The sequence below is a fragment of the Zeugodacus cucurbitae genome, chromosome 4, assembly GCF_028554725.1.
Source record: "Zeugodacus cucurbitae isolate PBARC_wt_2022May chromosome 4, idZeuCucr1.2, whole genome shotgun sequence".
Taxonomy (NCBI): domain Eukaryota; kingdom Metazoa; phylum Arthropoda; class Insecta; order Diptera; family Tephritidae; genus Zeugodacus; species Zeugodacus cucurbitae.
Genome location: NC_071669.1, coordinates 52,205,781 through 52,225,385, shown reverse-complemented (window position 1 = coordinate 52,225,385; position 19,605 = coordinate 52,205,781). Strand labels below are relative to the sequence as shown.

The following is a 19,605-nucleotide window of genomic DNA, read 5'->3' as shown; positions in this document are numbered from 1 at the left end:
ATTTTTAGCTATATATTCGAATACTGACTTTTATTATCGAACATTATTTTCAAGAAACTCCAACTAGAACTATATATTATAAAGTCCTATTTATTCGTAATATATTCTTAAAAGTTCTGATCTATTTTTTTTTTTTACTTTCAAGAAGAAGCTCAAAAATTTGTTTTCTAAATAATTAAGATTATTTTTACGCTTAATGTTCGAAAAATATTGAAAATTTATCATAGATATCAGAAATGGGTCCGTATTCTGCTGAATATTACAATATTTCGTAAAAATTTTTAATTTTTACTTAAAAACCAAACCATTAAGTTTGAGAAGAATAAGTGATTTTAGCATTAAAAGCTTTACAATTGCTTCAGTTCTTAAAAAACCTGTAATAGTTAGGTTAAGTGTTAAGTTTGAATAACAAGTGTGAAAGGTCCCAGGTTTTCACTCTACTTATACCGTTTCTTCACTTCTACGACCCATGAATATCCATAATCCGAAAGTTCCCGTATAGAAGTACCAAGTAAGTCTCAACTACTCAATAATTTCAGTCTCATTTACCTATTCATTGCCACTAGTTTAAGGCGAGCATTATTTTAAGGTCCAAGAACCGAAACAAGTTTAAGGCCAGATTCGAAGAATATAGTGAATCCAAAAACAGTCCAAAGACCATTTCATGCGAATTCGCTTTCGTTTTCATTGATTTGAAACATGATGAATCGGTTGATTGGAACTCACGTGATTCCCGTTTAGATTATAGAGTCTTCGCATTACTACAACTACATTTTTTGATTTCTTCGAAGTATCAGCTTGCTCTATTAACTTCATTTTATAGCCATTCAAAATCATTTGACAGATTTTTTAACGAGTTCCTCCGAAACAGCCTTTGCGTTCATAGACTTTGGTGCCCATATGACATGCAAGAAGTATTGCAAATCACTTAAAAAAGGCTGCTGCACAAAGAACGAACTCGTAAAGCGAATTTTGGGTATCAACATTATTTAAATGAAAATATAGCGTTTCATTAATTACTTTTGATCTCTTTTTTTCAAAAATATTTCAAATATAATGAGCTTTAGCCACCCTTTTCTATTAAAAGCAAAATTGTATATAACACTGTGATAGTTTTTTTCCAAAAAAAAAAGACAAGACCAAATTCGACGGTTTCCCCCTATTTCGGGTCCTACGAATCGAACTGCATCATTACTTTTTTGAGTTACAATCATGGTTTCATACAAAATTTTTTTTTGAAGTTTTTCATCAAAGTGGCCCATTGTAAGAGAAAGGCACTTTTTTCTTCGGTCTCTAACTTTTTTAATGTTGACTTTTTTGGTAAACTTTCTTTGGCAAAGCTTCTCAGAATAAGTCCGTCTTTAAGTTCTTAGATGGCTGTAAACCCCAAAATCAATGTTTTTTGTGTCCTTATAGCCAATATGTCGAAAAAACTGAAATTTAATCCATTTTTTTAATGTTTTTGCCCTCAGGTTTCGTCAATATTTTAATTTACCCTTTGATACTTATACATTAAGTGACATCTTGTAATAGTAAGAAACTTAAGCAAAGACAACGTTCTGAGAAAACTAACCATTAGAAAAAAAAACTTAACAAAATTTGTATTTTTTAAAAAAGCTACACTAACTATGTTTGTATGCTATTTTATTCTTTTTGTATCTTATAACTGTTATCAATAAGTATCATAAATTTGTACACAATATTTAAATTAAATTTAATAAGACATCTATCAATGTCCAACACAAATCTGCAAGCAACGAGTCAAGCTTTTTTCCGCTGTACCAATGCTCAAGGGGGCGGCGACTTGATGAAATCTTTATCCATGCTCATCGGATTCAGTCGGAACTTGCTGCTCAAAATGGTCCTTGTGATGGTGAAAGAAATAAATTTTTAAGGACATATTCACACCTATTTCTTCAAAAGCGTCTACCATGTCATATACATATTTTTTCCAATCTTCAGACCGGTGCATTCCTAAGCAATTGTTTATAATGTGATGGGGTGTCACTTAATGTATAAGTATTAAAGGGTAAATTAAAATATTGACGAAACCTGAGGGCAAAAACATTAAAAAAATCGATTAAATTTCAGTTTTTTTTACATATTGGCTATAAGGACACAAAAAACATTGATTTTGGGGTTTACAGTCATCTAAGAACTTAAAGACGGACTTATTCTGAGAAGCTTTGCCAAAGAAAGTTTACCAAAAAAGTCAACATTAAAAAAGTTAGAGACCGAAGAAAAAAGTGCCTTTCTCTTACAATGGGCCACTTTGATGAAAAACTTCAAAAAAAAATTTTGTATGAAACCATGATTGTAACTCAAAAAAGTAATGATGCAGTTCGATTCGTAGGACCCGAAATAGGGGGAAACCGTCGAATTTGGTCTTGTCTTTTTTTTGACTATCACAGTGTAATTATTAAAAAAAATCGGTGATTTCCCGATGCTTTAATTGGCTTTGTATTTGCTTTCATACACAGAGTATCCATTTTCGCTACAATTTTAAATCCATATTACCATACATATTTGTATGTATGTATGTGTGTATGTATGTATGTAACAATCCACTATACAGTAATTGTATAAAATGATTAAACGGATTTTCTTAATAATACATTTTTGCTTATTAATTAATTTACACCACAAAATCTCAGTTAGATGACATACAATTTCAATTTTAAAGACTGACAGCTGGCCCGAAGTGAAAATCAAATAAAAGTCGTAATTTTTCCCATAACAGCAGTTAAACTGAGTTGAGTGTTCAGCATTTCAGGGTTAAAGTCGGATGAACTCATTTTTCGCATCTTCCTTCTTTGTTGTTGTTGCTGTTTCTATTGTTGTTGCTGTTGTGTTGGTAATTTTACTCTTACTGTTTTACTGTCGCTGCTTAATTAATTTTTTGTTGTATGTATGTATGTGCATATGCATGACTTCTTTGATATTGTGACAATTTAATGCCAACCGGACAAGCTCAATGAAAGTGAGCGCGTCATCAACACTCGCCTTTGTCGTATCTCTGCGCTATATATGCACATATATTCAATATCTGTTGGGGTTTTTGTTTCACAAACTTGTTGTCGCACAGTGGGCTGAATCATCATTGTATTTATCAGGCGCTTGTTATTGGGTGTATGTGGCTGTGCATAATGTAAATGCAAGCGGCAACATCGCTTTGTCAAATAAAAAGTTTGAAAATAAATTATTATTTCTTATTGTTTTGGATATAATATCATTAATGTTTGGAATTAGTTTTTTAGTATAACTAATTGTTATAAAAGTCTCATGAGAGAAAAAAATTATTATTTTATATCATGCGATTTTTTTCTTTATACATGAAAATTTATTATTTTTCCACAGTGGCATCTCCACAAGCATCCACTCATTTACATATATGTATTGTATTTTTATTCTGTCCGCCCGCCATCGTGCACATTGAAAATCTTCCAACAACAACCATAAATGCAGCGTCGGCGCTTTGTTGTTAGTTTAAACGTGCGATTAGTCACTGCGACTGGATATCAGCACATGCAAACTTACGCACGTACAAACATACCTACTTATCGCAACGACTCTTTGTACGTCAGAATATGCAGCATATTCATTTGCAAAGCCGACACTCTAATGTGTTACGTGGGATTGCTGCCACCGACCGCAATACACAAACACACACATAATACAGACACACAGTTATATGAATGGCAATCACTTTGTGTCGGCAACAGGAAGGCGGTGCATTGAATGCGCGTTTATTTCTTTATAGAACACCGTAACTGCTATTTGTGCGAGCACACACACACACGTCCATACTCATGTGTATAGGTAGTAATGCTGTCACTTTCGCTGCTCTGCTAACACGTGGGAAATTCCCTCATACATACCGGTATATTAGATTTACCGACACATGAATGTCACGGCGACGATCATGTGAACAGAAATTTCCAATATCTCACGAAATGATGGAAAACAAACGTGCAGTACTCAGACGGAATTTCTAAAGGCCACTTAGGGATTTGCTTGAGTTTATGTTGAACTTGAAACAAATTTGGGAAAATACATTGTCTCGCAAAAATTTATAGGTACATATATACATATGTGCTCTAAATACTTTGAAAAATATATAAATGCATACATACATATGTATATATAATACATGCCCTTTAATAAAGTATTAAGGAATTCGACTGCAGAAAATGTAAACGGATTCCATCACATACATACATATATCTCTATTTTTATACATATACATTTGTAATCATTGTCTACATTATTGAACTATAATTATTTTTACTTGCGTGCAGTTTTTTTCCAATTACTACTTAATTGGTCTGACAGCCATTTGGCTTACCTCTACTCGCATTAAATGCCATAACTATTGCAATATCGATTAGAAAATCTTGATTACAAGTGCATTTAAGCATCTATACTTACATACATACTATATATAATTGCAAATATGAAATTAGTTAACATTCTTAAATTATTATCTGGCCTCGGCTGAGTAATAATAGAAGATAAAAGAATCTATTGATTTTTAGAAATGAAAAACTTCTTTCTTTTTCTTCTTCTTAATTGGCGTAGGAACACTTCATTACTGTGCTCAAAATTGTTATCACTCAATATCGTATAATTATTACGGTTATTCCCCTAATTCACTATAAATTGGGTATAAATATAATACTGATAATAATTGAAATTGATAAATGAAAACAAAGGTACTCTGCAATGGTCAATAAACATAATGCATTTAACTAAATTCCAATTCAAATTAAGTAAATTTTGTTTCAAGAATGCCCGATATTGGTATATTTCATCCCAAACTGGTATATACCGACTATTATATATTTTTTCTAAATCTTATCTAATAACGATATATGCGAAATATCTCGATAGAAATTTATGAACATATCTTTGATATCAAAATTTGATAAACAACATTCCTTAACTTCTCCTAACTTCTATATTCCGATTACGCCTAGTTAAAAACGGTTTGATTGTGTTAATCTTGAATAATAATTAAGATATTTTAATGAAAATGAACTCAACCAGTACAAAATTCCATCTAATAATAATAATTTTTCTGACATTTTGAAATATTTTATTCCCTCAACTAATGAGAGTTTTAAAAATCACTTCTCTCCGCGCTCAACATTTTCTATAATTTTCTAACTTTTTTCAATATTTTTTAATAGAAATTTTAAGGTTATTTTATATTTAAATATTTTACTTATAATGTCACTAATAATATTTATTTCTCTTCTCTTTTAGGTAAGTTACCAAAGTTCGATAGAAATATTTATAACATAATTGCGGTGAGTTTACGAAAAATGCAAGAGTTTATATGATAGTTAAGTCTAACTAAATTTATCGAAAATAAAGTAGGAAATTTTGGTTTTCCTTTCTTCTATTTTTCTACTTTATTTACTACTTTTTAAAACGATATAAATAACATTTCCCTTTAATTAAGCTACTCGGATTCAAATTTGCTAAATGACATTGCCACGTTGAAAACAGACTGGAAGTAGCTAAATTTTTTATTTAGCCAATATACAAATTTTGAAAACATTGCGGTTTTGTATTATCAGTTCCGCTTTGGGTCGTTGTAATAGAAAAGCTATTTAATTTAATGTGCAAACAATTAAGTATAAATTACCAAACCGACCAAATAGCAAAGTTTTCACTCTAAGGATTACATTCGCTGTGACCTTTTATTTACTATAAATATAATGCAATACACATTAATAACGATCTTCAGTTCAATTTATCACTCAATTAAGGGGTTAGGGATAGTCAGAGACACGAAAAAATGAGAACTTTCAGTAATTTTTTTTGCATTAAATCATGTTATTTTACAAAAACAATAATATGACACAATGTTTTGACTTGAAGTCATGAAAATTTGAAAAAAATCCCAAAGTTTTTGCTGTTTGTGTTGACCCAGTACCAAAAAAAATGTCCTTGCGGTGACAATCATAAGTCCTTGTACATTCATCTCAAATCAATCGGATAAGAAAAATTAGTTTTATAAATATATATTCCTGAGCCTTATCAAACCGTTTTTGTTTTTTTTTTTCGAAGATTAACAAAATGGCGGCCTCAGGAATTTTTTTCTAGATTTTCGGGATTTGGTCTTAAAAAATCGAAATTTTTGAAAAAAAAGAAAAAGCCTCGATCCGGCCCAGGATAATTACACTGGTCGACACAAAAAATTATACAAAAATCAGACAATGATATTCTTATAGGATTTTCATCGCTGAACACGAATATGACCTCCAAAAGTGCCCATCACGTCGAGATTGTGAGCAAAATGGACTCAAAGTCTCAAAAAACCCTGTCTTTGGCCTTTTTTGATAACGTGTAGAGAATTATGCTTGACTGATTCAGAACTTTTTCGATTTGATTCTTATAGTTGACAGCTTAAGCTTGCATTTAAGCCTAATTAGAGACTTCTAGCACGTCAGCATAATTCTCTACACGTAATCAAAAAAGGCCAAAGACAGTTTGAGTTTTTTGAGACTTTGAGTCCATTTTGCTCAAAATCTCGACGTGATGGGCACTTTTGGAGGTCATATTCGTGTTCAGCGATAAAAATCCTATAAGAATATCATTGTCTGATCTTTGTATCAGACAAAAAGTTACTTTTTGTCGACCAGTGTTATGTATTCTAAAAGCTGTAGAAATTACTACTACTGAGTGGTTTTCGAGTTACAGTTGTCACCAGTTCAAAAAACATAATTTTGAGAAAAACCCATTTAAAGTTTCACCCGAGCGTTTTGGAGTGCCCGAGCGCTTTTTGCTATTGTCGAATAGCTCGAAAAGTAATTATCGGAACAGCTTCAAATTTTTTAAGATATTACACTTAACAAAAATGAAAAAAAAAAATAAATTTTTGAAAATCCTGACTACCCCTAGCCTTCTTAAAACTTAAAAAATCGTCCTTGAAACTAAAAGTAGTATTATAAAAAACTCGCCAAATAAATTAGAAGCGCAAGTATACATGTACTTGATTTATTGAGCTATTTTAAAATATACGAAGTTCTTTACGCAGCAGTGTGAACACACCTAAATTTCAAAAATACACAATTTCAAATATTTCACGCTTGGAATAACTTTATTTAACTTAGAAACACGATCAAAAATTGTAAATTTATAGCGCATACAAATGTTTACAATGTCTCGCAGCATTATTGCAACCTTACAAGTAAATATTAATAAATTAAATCAAAATAAATCAACCTTTTTTCTCAACCAAAATGTAAATAACAACAATAACGTCATTGTAGTTGTTGCAAATGCAAATTTTGATTTAAAAATTCACTTTTACGGCACACAAAATGTCTAAATTTTATAAATAAATTTTAATTATTTCTTAATAAACTAAGAATTGCAAATTAATTCCGAGTACTTGTGGGCATTATGTTCGAAAGTAAATTATTTTTCGCAATCAGTGCGTGAATGAAGGCAAGCGAAAACTTGTTGATTTGCCGAAATGTCACATTTGCATACAAATCAGTCTGGCAGAAAAGTGATTTACTTACATTCTTATAGACTAAATAATGCATATATAAATATCTATGTATATCACACATACACATATGGATATTTATGCATGTATGAATATTTATTTGCCCGAATATTTGCAGTTCACTTGAACCCCAATGCATATTCATGCACTCGAATTTTTGTCGAAATTGTTATTTGTTTGTTGGTGTGTGTGTATGTGTTTGTCTATTGGCACTTTCAATTCTCTATTCATTGCTAAATATTTATTTATTAACCATTGCATGAATGAAAATATCTTTGTTGCATTACGAATTTATCTTGCAATGTTAAATGCATACAATAAATTATGAATTCATGTATTCATATGTATATAGATATGCACATACAATCACTCAATGTACATATGTATGTAATTGCAATTAAAATGATTGACACGCCGGTGACTCAGTAAAATAAATCCTCATACTTACATGCATTCAAATGCACTAACAAAGATGAATTCAAATTCATTGTATTAATACAAATATGTATGTGCAGATTGAACACAAACAAATACTAAAGCACTTAGTATGTATGTAGATATGTATGAAGTGTATTTAAAGTATTTAATTGTTATAAGCAATAAATAATACATACTACAATCACATACTGTGTAGAACGTAAGCGAATTATACCAGTCGGCTGTTTTATGCCAGTTGTGTGTTCGATTCGCCACTCGTTAAGTTTTGAAAAATCACACACAGCTTGTACAATCGTAGAGAAGAGTTTGTGAACAAATTTTCTTTGTTGTAACTCGTTAACCCTTTCATGTCAGAATTAAAATGGGCGGAGCTAACATTTTTTTTAGGACAGATATATATTAGTCTTAACTCAAATATGAAGTGATAAAAATTTCAAAGTCCTATGTATCCTGGTTCATTAGTTACAGGATGTTGCTTATAGGCACAAATTAGATTATTATAAAAAAACTAAACACTTTTCTCGTGAAATTTTTTTTTTTAATAACTCTCTTATCTTTACTTATTTATATAGTTCATTTTGTTTTAAAATAAAACAATTTTTTTTTATGTTTTTGAGCACCTTTTGTATAAACACTTCAGTATAACTTTTTCGCGAAACCGATTTTGACAATTCCACTCTGCGGAGAAGGCCTACTGAATGAATACGTGCACAGCTCATTACAAAAAATGTAACTGTAAGCTTGCACAACACATAAGTCTACATAATTGAAAAAACCGCTGGTCAAAAATATTTAAATAACGAGAGTTAGAAGCCGGTAAGTACAATGTTGCCTATAGGCAACATTTGGCATGCAAGGGTTAAGTAATTTTATTATAGACTTTTGATCAATCAAATTCAAGCGGTCCCAACCTAAACCTTGGTAGTCAGAGACACGAAAATATGAGAATTTTCGGTAATTTTTTTGCTATTAAATCATTCTATTTTACAAAAGTAATAATATGACATTATTATACAATGTTTTGACATGAAGTCACGAAAATTAGAAAAAATATTGTAAAAATTGTAATTTCCAAAGTTATAGCCGCTCGTGTTAACCCAGTACCAAAAAAAGGCCCTTGAGTTGACAAGCATAATTCCTTGGAGATTTATCTAAAATCAATCGGATGAGAAACAATTAGTTTTATAAAGAGATAATCCTTTTAACTTTAAATTTAATTTTTTGTTTTTTTTTTCCAAAATTTAACAAAATGGCGTCCTCAGGAAATTTTTTTCTAGATTTTGTCTTAACTTCCGATATCGAAATTTCCGAAAAAATGCTTCGTTCCGGCCCAGGATAATTATGTATTCCAACAGCTGTAGAAATTTGATTAAAATCTACTGAGCGGTTTTCGAGTTACAGTTGTCACCAGTTCAAAAACATAGTTTTGAGAAAAACGCATTTAAACTTTCACACTAGCGTGTTGGAGTGCCTGAGCGCGCTTTGGTATTTGTCGAATAGCTGGAAAAGTAATTAACGAATCAACTTCAAATTTTTAGAGAATATTTTTAAGATATTACACTTAACGAAAATGCATATGTATTTATATTAGATTATTCCATCACTCATTGTATTAAAATTAATGAAAAACATAAAGTTTACAAAATGTTAAACAAATTCTCATAAGTTTAAAAAATACTTGTTCAACTTAACCTCAAATTTCGAAGTTCAAAGTTCAAATTTGCTGATTAAATTATTGTTCTCTATTTCTTTACCGTTAATTTGATACAAAAATTTGTTCATTAATTTAAAACTCCCATATCAAGTGTTATATTGTTCTTTAAAAGAAAATTATGTCGATTAAAGAAGCACACCCAGAATTCAGACTATCTATTTTGTCATGTTATTCTCAGTATTTTAAATCAACACAAAGTATTTGGATTCATTACTCAGTAATTTCATACTAAAATGAGTATTTTGAAACAATATTCTGATGTGAGAACATGTATGTACCTTGAATAAGTTTGAATCACTATGGAATATGATTACAAAGTACTTGGAAGTGGCAATGAATAGTTATTTCAAGAGTATTACACAATTTCATTTTAAATATATTGAGTAATCTGTATCAGGTGCATTACTTTATACTTGAAGTTGACTATTTTGATTTAATCTATTATCTCTTTGCTTTGCATATTAACTCTCATATGAGGGGTTAGGTGGGTTTCAGTATTTCAAATAAAAAAGTGTTATTGTCTTATTAAATAGCGTAATATGTTTAAAGTGTTATCCAAAAATAGCAAATCAATCCGAGTAATATTCTAAGAGATATACCCTTTGAAAGTTCCGCCCATCAAGCCACGTCAGTGTGAATGTAAAACTTTAAACGCATTTATCTCAATACTAAATTTTTCAAGTCGGTAGACACAATATCTCAAAAGTTATGAAGCGATTTTCTTCAAATTTTCAGACATCTTTGGATTAACATTATCTAGTTAATGAACAAAGAGTTTTTTTATATGTTTATTATAACTATTTTTTTCGAGCCAATATATATCGAAAAATTTACCCAAAAATTTAGTTTTTTTGTTAAAACTCTGTCAAAAATTCAAATTTCAATATTTTCTTTCTTCCTTCATTCATTAATTAGATCCATCCTTTAAACGAAATTATTAAATTTAGTAGATAGTACTTAATTTAGAAAATATTTTCTAATAATTATTACGAGGGCTGCTATATATATTTCTGGCCTAATAATGAAAATAGGAATATTTATCAACGAAAATGGTTTTATTGTTTTTCAAAATATTCTCCATCAAGATTTATACACTTTTGCATGCGCTCAAACCAATTTTCGAAGCACTTTTTTTGAGCCTTTTTTTGAGCGATTGTCAAATTGTGCGGGATCCAACGAGAACAAACCTTTTTTACGGCCAGGTGTTCATGCAATATCGAATGTATGCTGGTGGGAGAAATGCATAGGCATGCCTCTATCTGAAGGTATGTTACATGACGGTCTTGCATTATCAGATCACGTACGGCATCGATGTTTTCTGGCACAACAGCTGTTTTTGGACGACCTTCATGGAATTCGTCTTTGAGCGAGCGTCGGCCACGATTGAATTCGTTGTACCAGTTTTTCACAGTGCTATAGGATGGTGCTTCATAGCAGCCCTCGTATAAAATAGTTGTGTTCGGAATTTAATCAAGGAAATGACTGGTAATGGGCCTTAATCTTCATGGAACTACTATTAGTTAAAATATAACATATAAAGTCTCCCAAGAAAATTTATATTTTTCTGGAATAATGACTTTAAATATTTCTGATATCAGTTGGCGGGTTTAGCAGCACAAAATATTTGTATGCACGTATACATATAAAATACATATATGTATGTAACTGCAGCAAAAAAAAATGCACAATTAATTCAATAAAGAAGGAATTCATAAAATTTGATTGTGGACCGGCTGCTTCCTGGCAATTCGTTATCGCATTAAATGCTTTATTTATTTCGTATTTTGTCGCTGTACTTTTGCATGTGCACCCACACACACGCCTTCATACATGTGTAAATATATATGTATGTGCATTACAAATGTTATAAAAATACACTTTGGTACATCCCTTGAATTGGCAAGTAAATATACATTATAAATGAAATAAAATTAAATATATAAATGCCTAACACACAAACGCCCAGTTAATTCGATTTCACACATATATTTATATATGTATGTGTCTCTGTCTGCTTTACAACAGAATTTCGCGAAAATTGTGCTTTGTATTGCTTGTCTTCGCGAGTTGATTGCATTCAAAAGTGATGTTGTTGAGATGTTGATAAAAAAATACAAAAACAAATTTACAAACACATCCATCACACACATATCAATATGTACATATTTGTGTATGTATGTATAGGTGTGTGTGTTTGTTTGTTGTAGACATGTTTTTAAAAATTTATCTTTATGCAAATTTGCCAGACATATCGGTAAATGTGTTATAAATATTCGGACACAATGAAATCTTGACGGCAACCGCGCGTATAAATAGCGTTTGCATGTCTTTATGGCTGTGCCAATATACCGCCATACACACTTACATATTTACATTAATTTGTACTGTAATAAATTAAATGTTCATTGTATGTCACAAATTGTTGCAATTATTTACATTTATAAAAATAAAATCACTCACCTGAAGCTCAACTCATGCTTTCACTCATTGTCTGGGAGGCAGTTGAGTGAGTGTACACAATTCATGCGTGAAAAATTGATTTTAAATAATAAAATTTATTTATATATTTTTTATAAAGAAATTGATCTCACCATGCTAATGTTTGTGATAATTAAATATAAAAGATGGATACATATGTATATGTATGGAAAAATCTTAAAAAAAAATATTTAATTTTTAATCAAGAAATTGTTTTGTAATTACAAAATTTAATTACAAAATTGTACCGATTATATATTACAGAACATATATTAACTTTTCGTTTTATACTCAACACAATCAAATTTTCACAACTGTTTTATGAGCAGTTGTTTCTGTAATAATTACCAATAACCACCGGCTACTCCAGTACATAGTAAACAAATGACTAGCTAATTTGTTTATTTAAAAATTATGTACACTAACAAATGTCTAATTAGCTGTTAAAAAGCCAAATTTGAGAATTATTCACTGCGTTCGCTCTTTAATTCATCTATTTTATTTTATTTTATTTTTTATTATATTTTCCATAATAAATATATATTTTTATACTCTCGCAACATGTTGCACAGATAATTATAGTTTTGTTTACCTAACGGTTGTTTGTGTCACCCAGACATAAAAGAGTTAGATATGGGGTTATATATATATATAAATGATCAGTATGACGAGTAGATTTGATGTCTTCCTGTTCGTCTGTCCGTCTGTCTGTCTGTCTGTCTGTCCGTCTGTCGGTGCAAGCGATAACTTGAGTAAAAATTAAGATATCTTAATGAAACTTGGAACACATATTGCTTGACACGCTGAGGAGGTTGCTTTCGAATGGGCAAAATCGGTCCACTGCCACGCCCACAAAATGGCGGACACCGAAAATCTATACGGTGTCATAACTAAACCATAAATAAAGATACGAAAACAAAATTTGGATCGCATTACGGAAGGGCACATTTGGATGTAATTTTTTTTGAAAAGTGGGCGCCCCCAAATAGGTTTTATGTATATATCTTTCAAACCAAAAAAACTATATAAACCAAACTTTCTGCAGTCGTTTCTTTTAGCCATTTCCTTATACAGTCCAAAAATGAAAGAAATCGGATAATAACCACGTCCACCTCCCATACAAAGGTTATGTTGAAAACTACTAGAAGTGGGTTAACTCAATAACGAAAAACGTCAGAAACACTAAATTTCACATAAGAAATGGCAGATGGAAGCTGCACCCAGATTTTTTTACAAAATGGAAAATGGGCGTGGCGTCGCCTACTTATGGGTCAAAAACCATATCTCAAGAACTACTCCACAACCACGCCTACTTCCTATACAATTGAATTCCTTCTGAATCCTTCACTTTATAATATATACATTAAGAACCAATGAAGATATCGGAATAAAACTTTACACAAATATGTCCTGAAAAAATTTGTCCTGTACTCATGACTGACAATAAACTTATCACAAGAACCTAACCTCCGATATCTTAAAAAATCACTTACTAATACCTGAGCTTTGCAACACTAATTTTATTGGCATAAAAACCTAGGTGTCTTCGACTCGCCAAGCATTCGAGAGTAAAGAAGGAGTTGCTGAAGGACTTAGAGTGCAGCTCGAGCTGTAACTGTTGACCATTATCCAAAATTCATAATATTATATTTCGCTTCACCTATAAAATTGGTATATCCATGTACGGTGCTGTATTAGAGATCGGCTTTAAAAACTCTTATTTTTGGTTGAACCTGTTTTAGCAAATAAAAAAATTAAAGTTACCACAAGCCAACTCTTTACTTTTCACTAATATTGAAATTCTCTTCAATTTTTTCGCCTAGTTGCAATAACTTTCAAATACTCCTTATAGTAGATTTTGAGTAATATTTCATTTGAAATGCAATAAAGTCGAGTGCTATATATTTCCCCACTCTAATATCCATTGCATACGGATATTGTGAGCCAACACAATTCCACGAATACGTGCCACATCGCCGCAAATAAATAAATACATAAATGTTTATTGGAAAGTAATTAAGTTGGCTGGAGAACAGCTGTGTTTTGTTACGCGCCACTCGAATAAATATTAACTTGGTCTATGCAATATAAATTTGTTTAGTGATACATATGTATATATACATACCAATGGACTTATAATAAACAAGAGAGTCATATGAATATTTGTATGTTTCATACATATATTATTATAGGTTTTATAGATGTAGCTTCAAAGTCCAGCTATTGTTTCTCCACATTGGATTTGTCAATATTTGACGGTATAAAATACCCAATGATATATTTCATTTAAACAGTTCTGCGATACATGTTTAAACAGTATTTTGTGAAAATTTTATGTAAAAATTCCGAAAACTCAGCCGTTGGCACATTATTTTCCATGACGTTTCCAAAAAAAAAAGGTCTTGCGGTGGACATCATAACTCATGATTGGTTCATCTTAAAACAATAAACCAAAAATATTTCGATAGTACATGGATAAATCTAGTTAATGGACGAAGGAAAAAAGAAAATATTGAAAATTGAACTTTTGACAGAATTTAAACCAAAAAACTCCCTTCTTTGATCAAATAATCGCCATATATTGCCTTGAAAAAATAGTTATAATAAAAACATAAAAAAATATTATTTCGTTAACTAGATAATGTTATTCCAAAGTTGTGTGCAAAATTTGAACAAAATCGCTTCATAACTTTTTGAGTTATCGTTTCCACCGACTTGAAAAATTGTAACGGGTGATTTTTTTGAGGTTAGGATTTTCATGCATTAGTATTTGACAGATCACGTGGGATTTCAGACATGGTGTCAAAGAGAAAGATGCTCAGTATGCTTTGACATTTCATCATGAATAGACTTACTAACGAGCAACGCTTGCAAATCATTGAATTTTATTACCAAAATCAGTGTTCGGTTCGAAATGTGTTTCGCGCTTTACGTCCGATTTATGGTCTACATAATCGACCAAGTGAGCAAACAATTAATGCGATTGTGACCAAGTTTCGCACTCAGTTTACTTTATTGGACATTAAACCAACCACACGAATGCGTACAGTGCGTACAGAAGAGAATATTGCGTCTGTTTCTGAGAGTGTGGCTGAAGACCGTGAAATGTCGATTCGTCGCCGTTCGCAGCAATTGGGTTTGTGTTATTCGACCACATGGAAGATTTTACGCAAAGATCTTGGTGTAAAACCGTATAAAATACAGCTCGTGCAAGAACTGAAGCCGAACGATCTGCCACAACGTCGAATTTTCAGTGAATGGGCCCTAGAAAAGTTGGCAGAAAATCCGCTTTTTTATCGACAAATTTTGTTCAGCGATGAGGCTCATTTCTGGTTGAATGGCTACGTAAATAAGCAAAATTGCCGCATTTGGGGTGAAGAGCAACCAGAAGCCGTTCAAGAACTGCCCATGCATCCCGAAAAATGCACTGTTTGGTGTGGTTTGTACGCTGGTGGAATCATTGGACCGTATTTTTTCAAAGATGCTGTTGGACGCAACGTTACGGTGAATGGCGATCGCTATCGTTCGATGCTAACAAACTTTTTGTTGCCAAAAATGGAAGAACTGAACTTGGTTGACATGTGGTTTCAACAAGATGGCGCTACATGCCACACAGCTCGCGATTCTATGGCCATTTTGAGGGAAAACTTCGGAGAACAATTCATCTCAAGAAATGGACCCGTAAGTTGGCCACCAAGATCATGCGATTTAACGCCTTTAGACTATTTTTTGTGGGGCTACGTCAAGTCTAAAGTCTACAGAAATAAGCCAGCAACTATTCCAGCTTTGGAAGACAACATTTCCGAAGAAATTCGGGCTATTCCGGCCGAAATGCTCGAAAAAGTTGCCCAAAATTGGACTTTCCGAATGGACCACCTAAGACGCAGCCGCGGTCAACATTTAAATGAAATTATCTTCAAAAAGTAAATGTCATGAACCAATCTAACGTTTCAAATAAAGAACTTTCAAATACTCCTTATAGTAGATTTTGAGTAATATTTCATTTGAAATGCAATAAAGTCGAGTGCTATATATTTCCCCACTCTAATATCCATTGCATACGGATATTGTGAGCCAACACAATTCCACGAATACGTGCCACATCGCCGCAAATAAATAAATACATAAATGTTTATTGGAAAGTAATTAAGTTGGCTGGAGAACAGCTGTGTTTTGTTACGCGCCACTCGAATAAATATTAACTTGGTCTATGCAATATAAATTTGTTTAGTGATACATATGTATATATACATACCAATGGACTTATAATAAACAAGAGAGTCATATGAATATTTGTATGTTTCATACATATATTATTATAGGTTTTATAGATGTAGCTTCAAAGTCCAGCTATTGTTTCTCCACATTGGATTTGTCAATATTTGACGGTATAAAATACCCAATGATATATTTCATTTAAACAGTTCTGCGATACATGTTTAAACAGTATTTTGTGAAAATTTTATGTAAAAATTCCGAAAACTCAGCCGTTGGCACATTATTTTCCATGACGTTTCCAAAAAAAAAAGGTCTTGCGGTGGACATCATAACTCATGATTGGTTCATCTTAAAACAATAAACCAAAAATATTTCGATAGTACATGGATAAATCTAGTTAATGGACGAAGGAAAAAAGAAAATATTGAAAATTGAACTTTTGACAGAATTTAAACCAAAAAACTCCCTTCTTTGATCAAATAATCGCCATATATTGCCTTGAAAAAATAGTTATAATAAAAACATAAAAAAATATTATTTCGTTAACTAGATAATGTTATTCCAAAGTTGTGTGCAAAATTTGAACAAAATCGCTTCATAACTTTTTGAGTTATCGTTTCCACCGACTTGAAAAATTGTAACGGGTGATTTTTTTGAGGTTAGGATTTTCATGCATTAGTATTTGACAGATCACGTGGGATTTCAGACATGGTGTCAAAGAGAAAGATGCTCAGTATGCTTTGACATTTCATCATGAATAGACTTACTAACGAGCAACGCTTGCAAATCATTGAATTTTATTACCAAAATCAGTGTTCGGTTCGAAATGTGTTTCGCGCTTTACGTCCGATTTATGGTCTACATAATCGACCAAGTGAGCAAACAATTAATGCGATTGTGACCAAGTTTCGCACTCAGTTTACTTTATTGGACATTAAACCAACCACACGAATGCGTACAGTGCGTACAGAAGAGAATATTGCGTCTGTTTCTGAGAGTGTGGCTGAAGACCGTGAAATGTCGATTCGTCGCCGTTCGCAGCAATTGGGTTTGTGTTATTCGACCACATGGAAGATTTTACGCAAAGATCTTGGTGTAAAACCGTATAAAATACAGCTCGTGCAAGAACTGAAGCCGAACGATCTGCCACAACGTCGAATTTTCAGTGAATGGGCCCTAGAAAAGTTGGCAGAAAATCCGCTTTTTTATCGACAAATTTTGTTCAGCGATGAGGCTCATTTCTGGTTGAATGGCTACGTAAATAAGCAAAATTGCCGCATTTGGGGTGAAGAGCAACCAGAAGCCGTTCAAGAACTGCCCATGCATCCCGAAAAATGCACTGTTTGGTGTGGTTTGTACGCTGGTGGAATCATTGGACCGTATTTTTTCAAAGATGCTGTTGGACGCAACGTTACGGTGAATGGCGATCGCTATCGTTCGATGCTAACAAACTTTTTGTTGCCAAAAATGGAAGAACTGAACTTGGTTGACATGTGGTTTCAACAAGATGGCGCTACATGCCACACAGCTCGCGATTCTATGGCCATTTTGAGGGAAAACTTCGGAGAACAATTCATCTCAAGAAATGGACCCGTAAGTTGGCCACCAAGATCATGCGATTTAACGCCTTTAGACTATTTTTTGTGGGGCTACGTCAAGTCTAAAGTCTACAGAAATAAGCCAGCAACTATTCCAGCTTTGGAAGACAACATTTCCGAAGAAATTCGGGCTATTCCGGCCGAAATGCTCGAAAAAGTTGCCCAAAATTGGACTTTCCGAATGGACCACCTAAGACGCAGCCGCGGTCAACATTTAAATGAAATTATCTTCAAAAAGTAAATGTCATGAACCAATCTAACGTTTCAAATAAAGAACCGATGAGATTTTGCAAATTTTATGCGTTTTTTTTTTTAAAAAAGTTATCAAGCTCTTAAAAAATCACCCTTTATTTTGAGATAAATGCGTTTAAAGTTTTACATTCGTACTGACGTGGCCTTATGGGCGGAACTTCCAAAGTGTATATCTTTCAGAATATTACTCGGATTGATTTGATATTTTTGGTATATAAAGTTTGAAATTTTGAAACCCATCTAACCCCTTGGGGGATTGAAAGAACGCCTTCTCTATCTTTTACCGATCTTATCAATCTAAGATTTTCACAAATCGCACTTTAACTGATCCCATTTCAAGGCTACTTATTTTTACAAAACAAAATTAGTTATTGACTACAACAATACCAATCATTGCCTATATGATATTCACTCCAAACATTTTGTTGTGAAATAATAAACTCATGACTAAATTTGAACATGCATCAACCCTATATACCAGAGTAATTCAAACTAAATTTAAAGCAAATATATTTTGTTCCAATAGACTCGAACAAAAAATTACATCTAAATTTTTCTTCGTTGATGATTTTCGAGTCTCGAAGATCTGGTAGGCAGCCGGCAAAACCATGGTTGGCTCCATAAATCGCTTGGTACTGGTTAAAGACCATCGAAGATATATTATATAATATAATTCAGAAGTTCAGCAAACATGTTTCTGATTCGCTGGAGATGTTCCAAGAATTGATTAGTAACAAGCTCTTGAAATTCGAAATTTTGCAATGAATAAGATTTTGCTTCAATAATTTACAGAAACACATAGTTCATGGATTATCTATCAAACTCTATTAATATATATATATTTGGTATATAGATATGTTTGCACTGACCACTGTTACCCATCTCTGACACTGCGTACACATGCATATTAATTCGCTTCAATATATTTACATATTGGCAATATAAAAAAGAATTTGCGCATATTTGTCAGCAAACAACGCGCTTAACCTACAAACAAACCAATGAGCAAGTAAATAATAAATATGTACATACGCGTAGATACACAGATACATATGTAGATATGGATGTCGATACCAAAGTAGACAATAATAAAAGATCAATGTACTTATTGTGTTCAACGGGAAGAAATGGCGCAAGACATTTGACGCAACGCCCATAAATGAAAAAAAAATAAACGAAATGAAACGAAAAAGAAATTTATTCATACAGAGTAGAGATACATGTATAGATAAACGTTTGTACAAATATAGCTTGTTTATATTAAAATGGCATAACATGAGCGAGCAGTAGTGCAGAGCAACCAGAGTTATTGTATGTGCATACATACATAATACTAATAATTCTATTTATATAATATACTCGTATATATGTATATGTGTGTGTGT

At 32.1% G+C, this 19,605-nt stretch overlaps 1 protein-coding gene across 10 annotated transcripts in view; it reads left to right on the top strand.

The window, feature by feature from the left end:
- Positions 1-19,605, top strand: part of LOC105210377 (protein alan shepard) — a 547,478-nt gene that overhangs the window by 492,569 nt on the left and 35,304 nt on the right. The window contains exon 1 of one of the 10 annotated variants that reach the window (XM_054228419.1): positions 2,771-2,854. The exons of the other annotated variants lie outside the window; for them this stretch is intronic. Coding sequence (XP_054084394.1) covers positions 2,786-2,854 — 69 coding nt within the window. The 5' untranslated portion in view covers positions 2,771-2,785. Of the gene's footprint in view, positions 1-2,770; positions 2,855-19,605 lie in introns of those variants that run through there. 10 annotated transcript variants of the gene reach the window in all.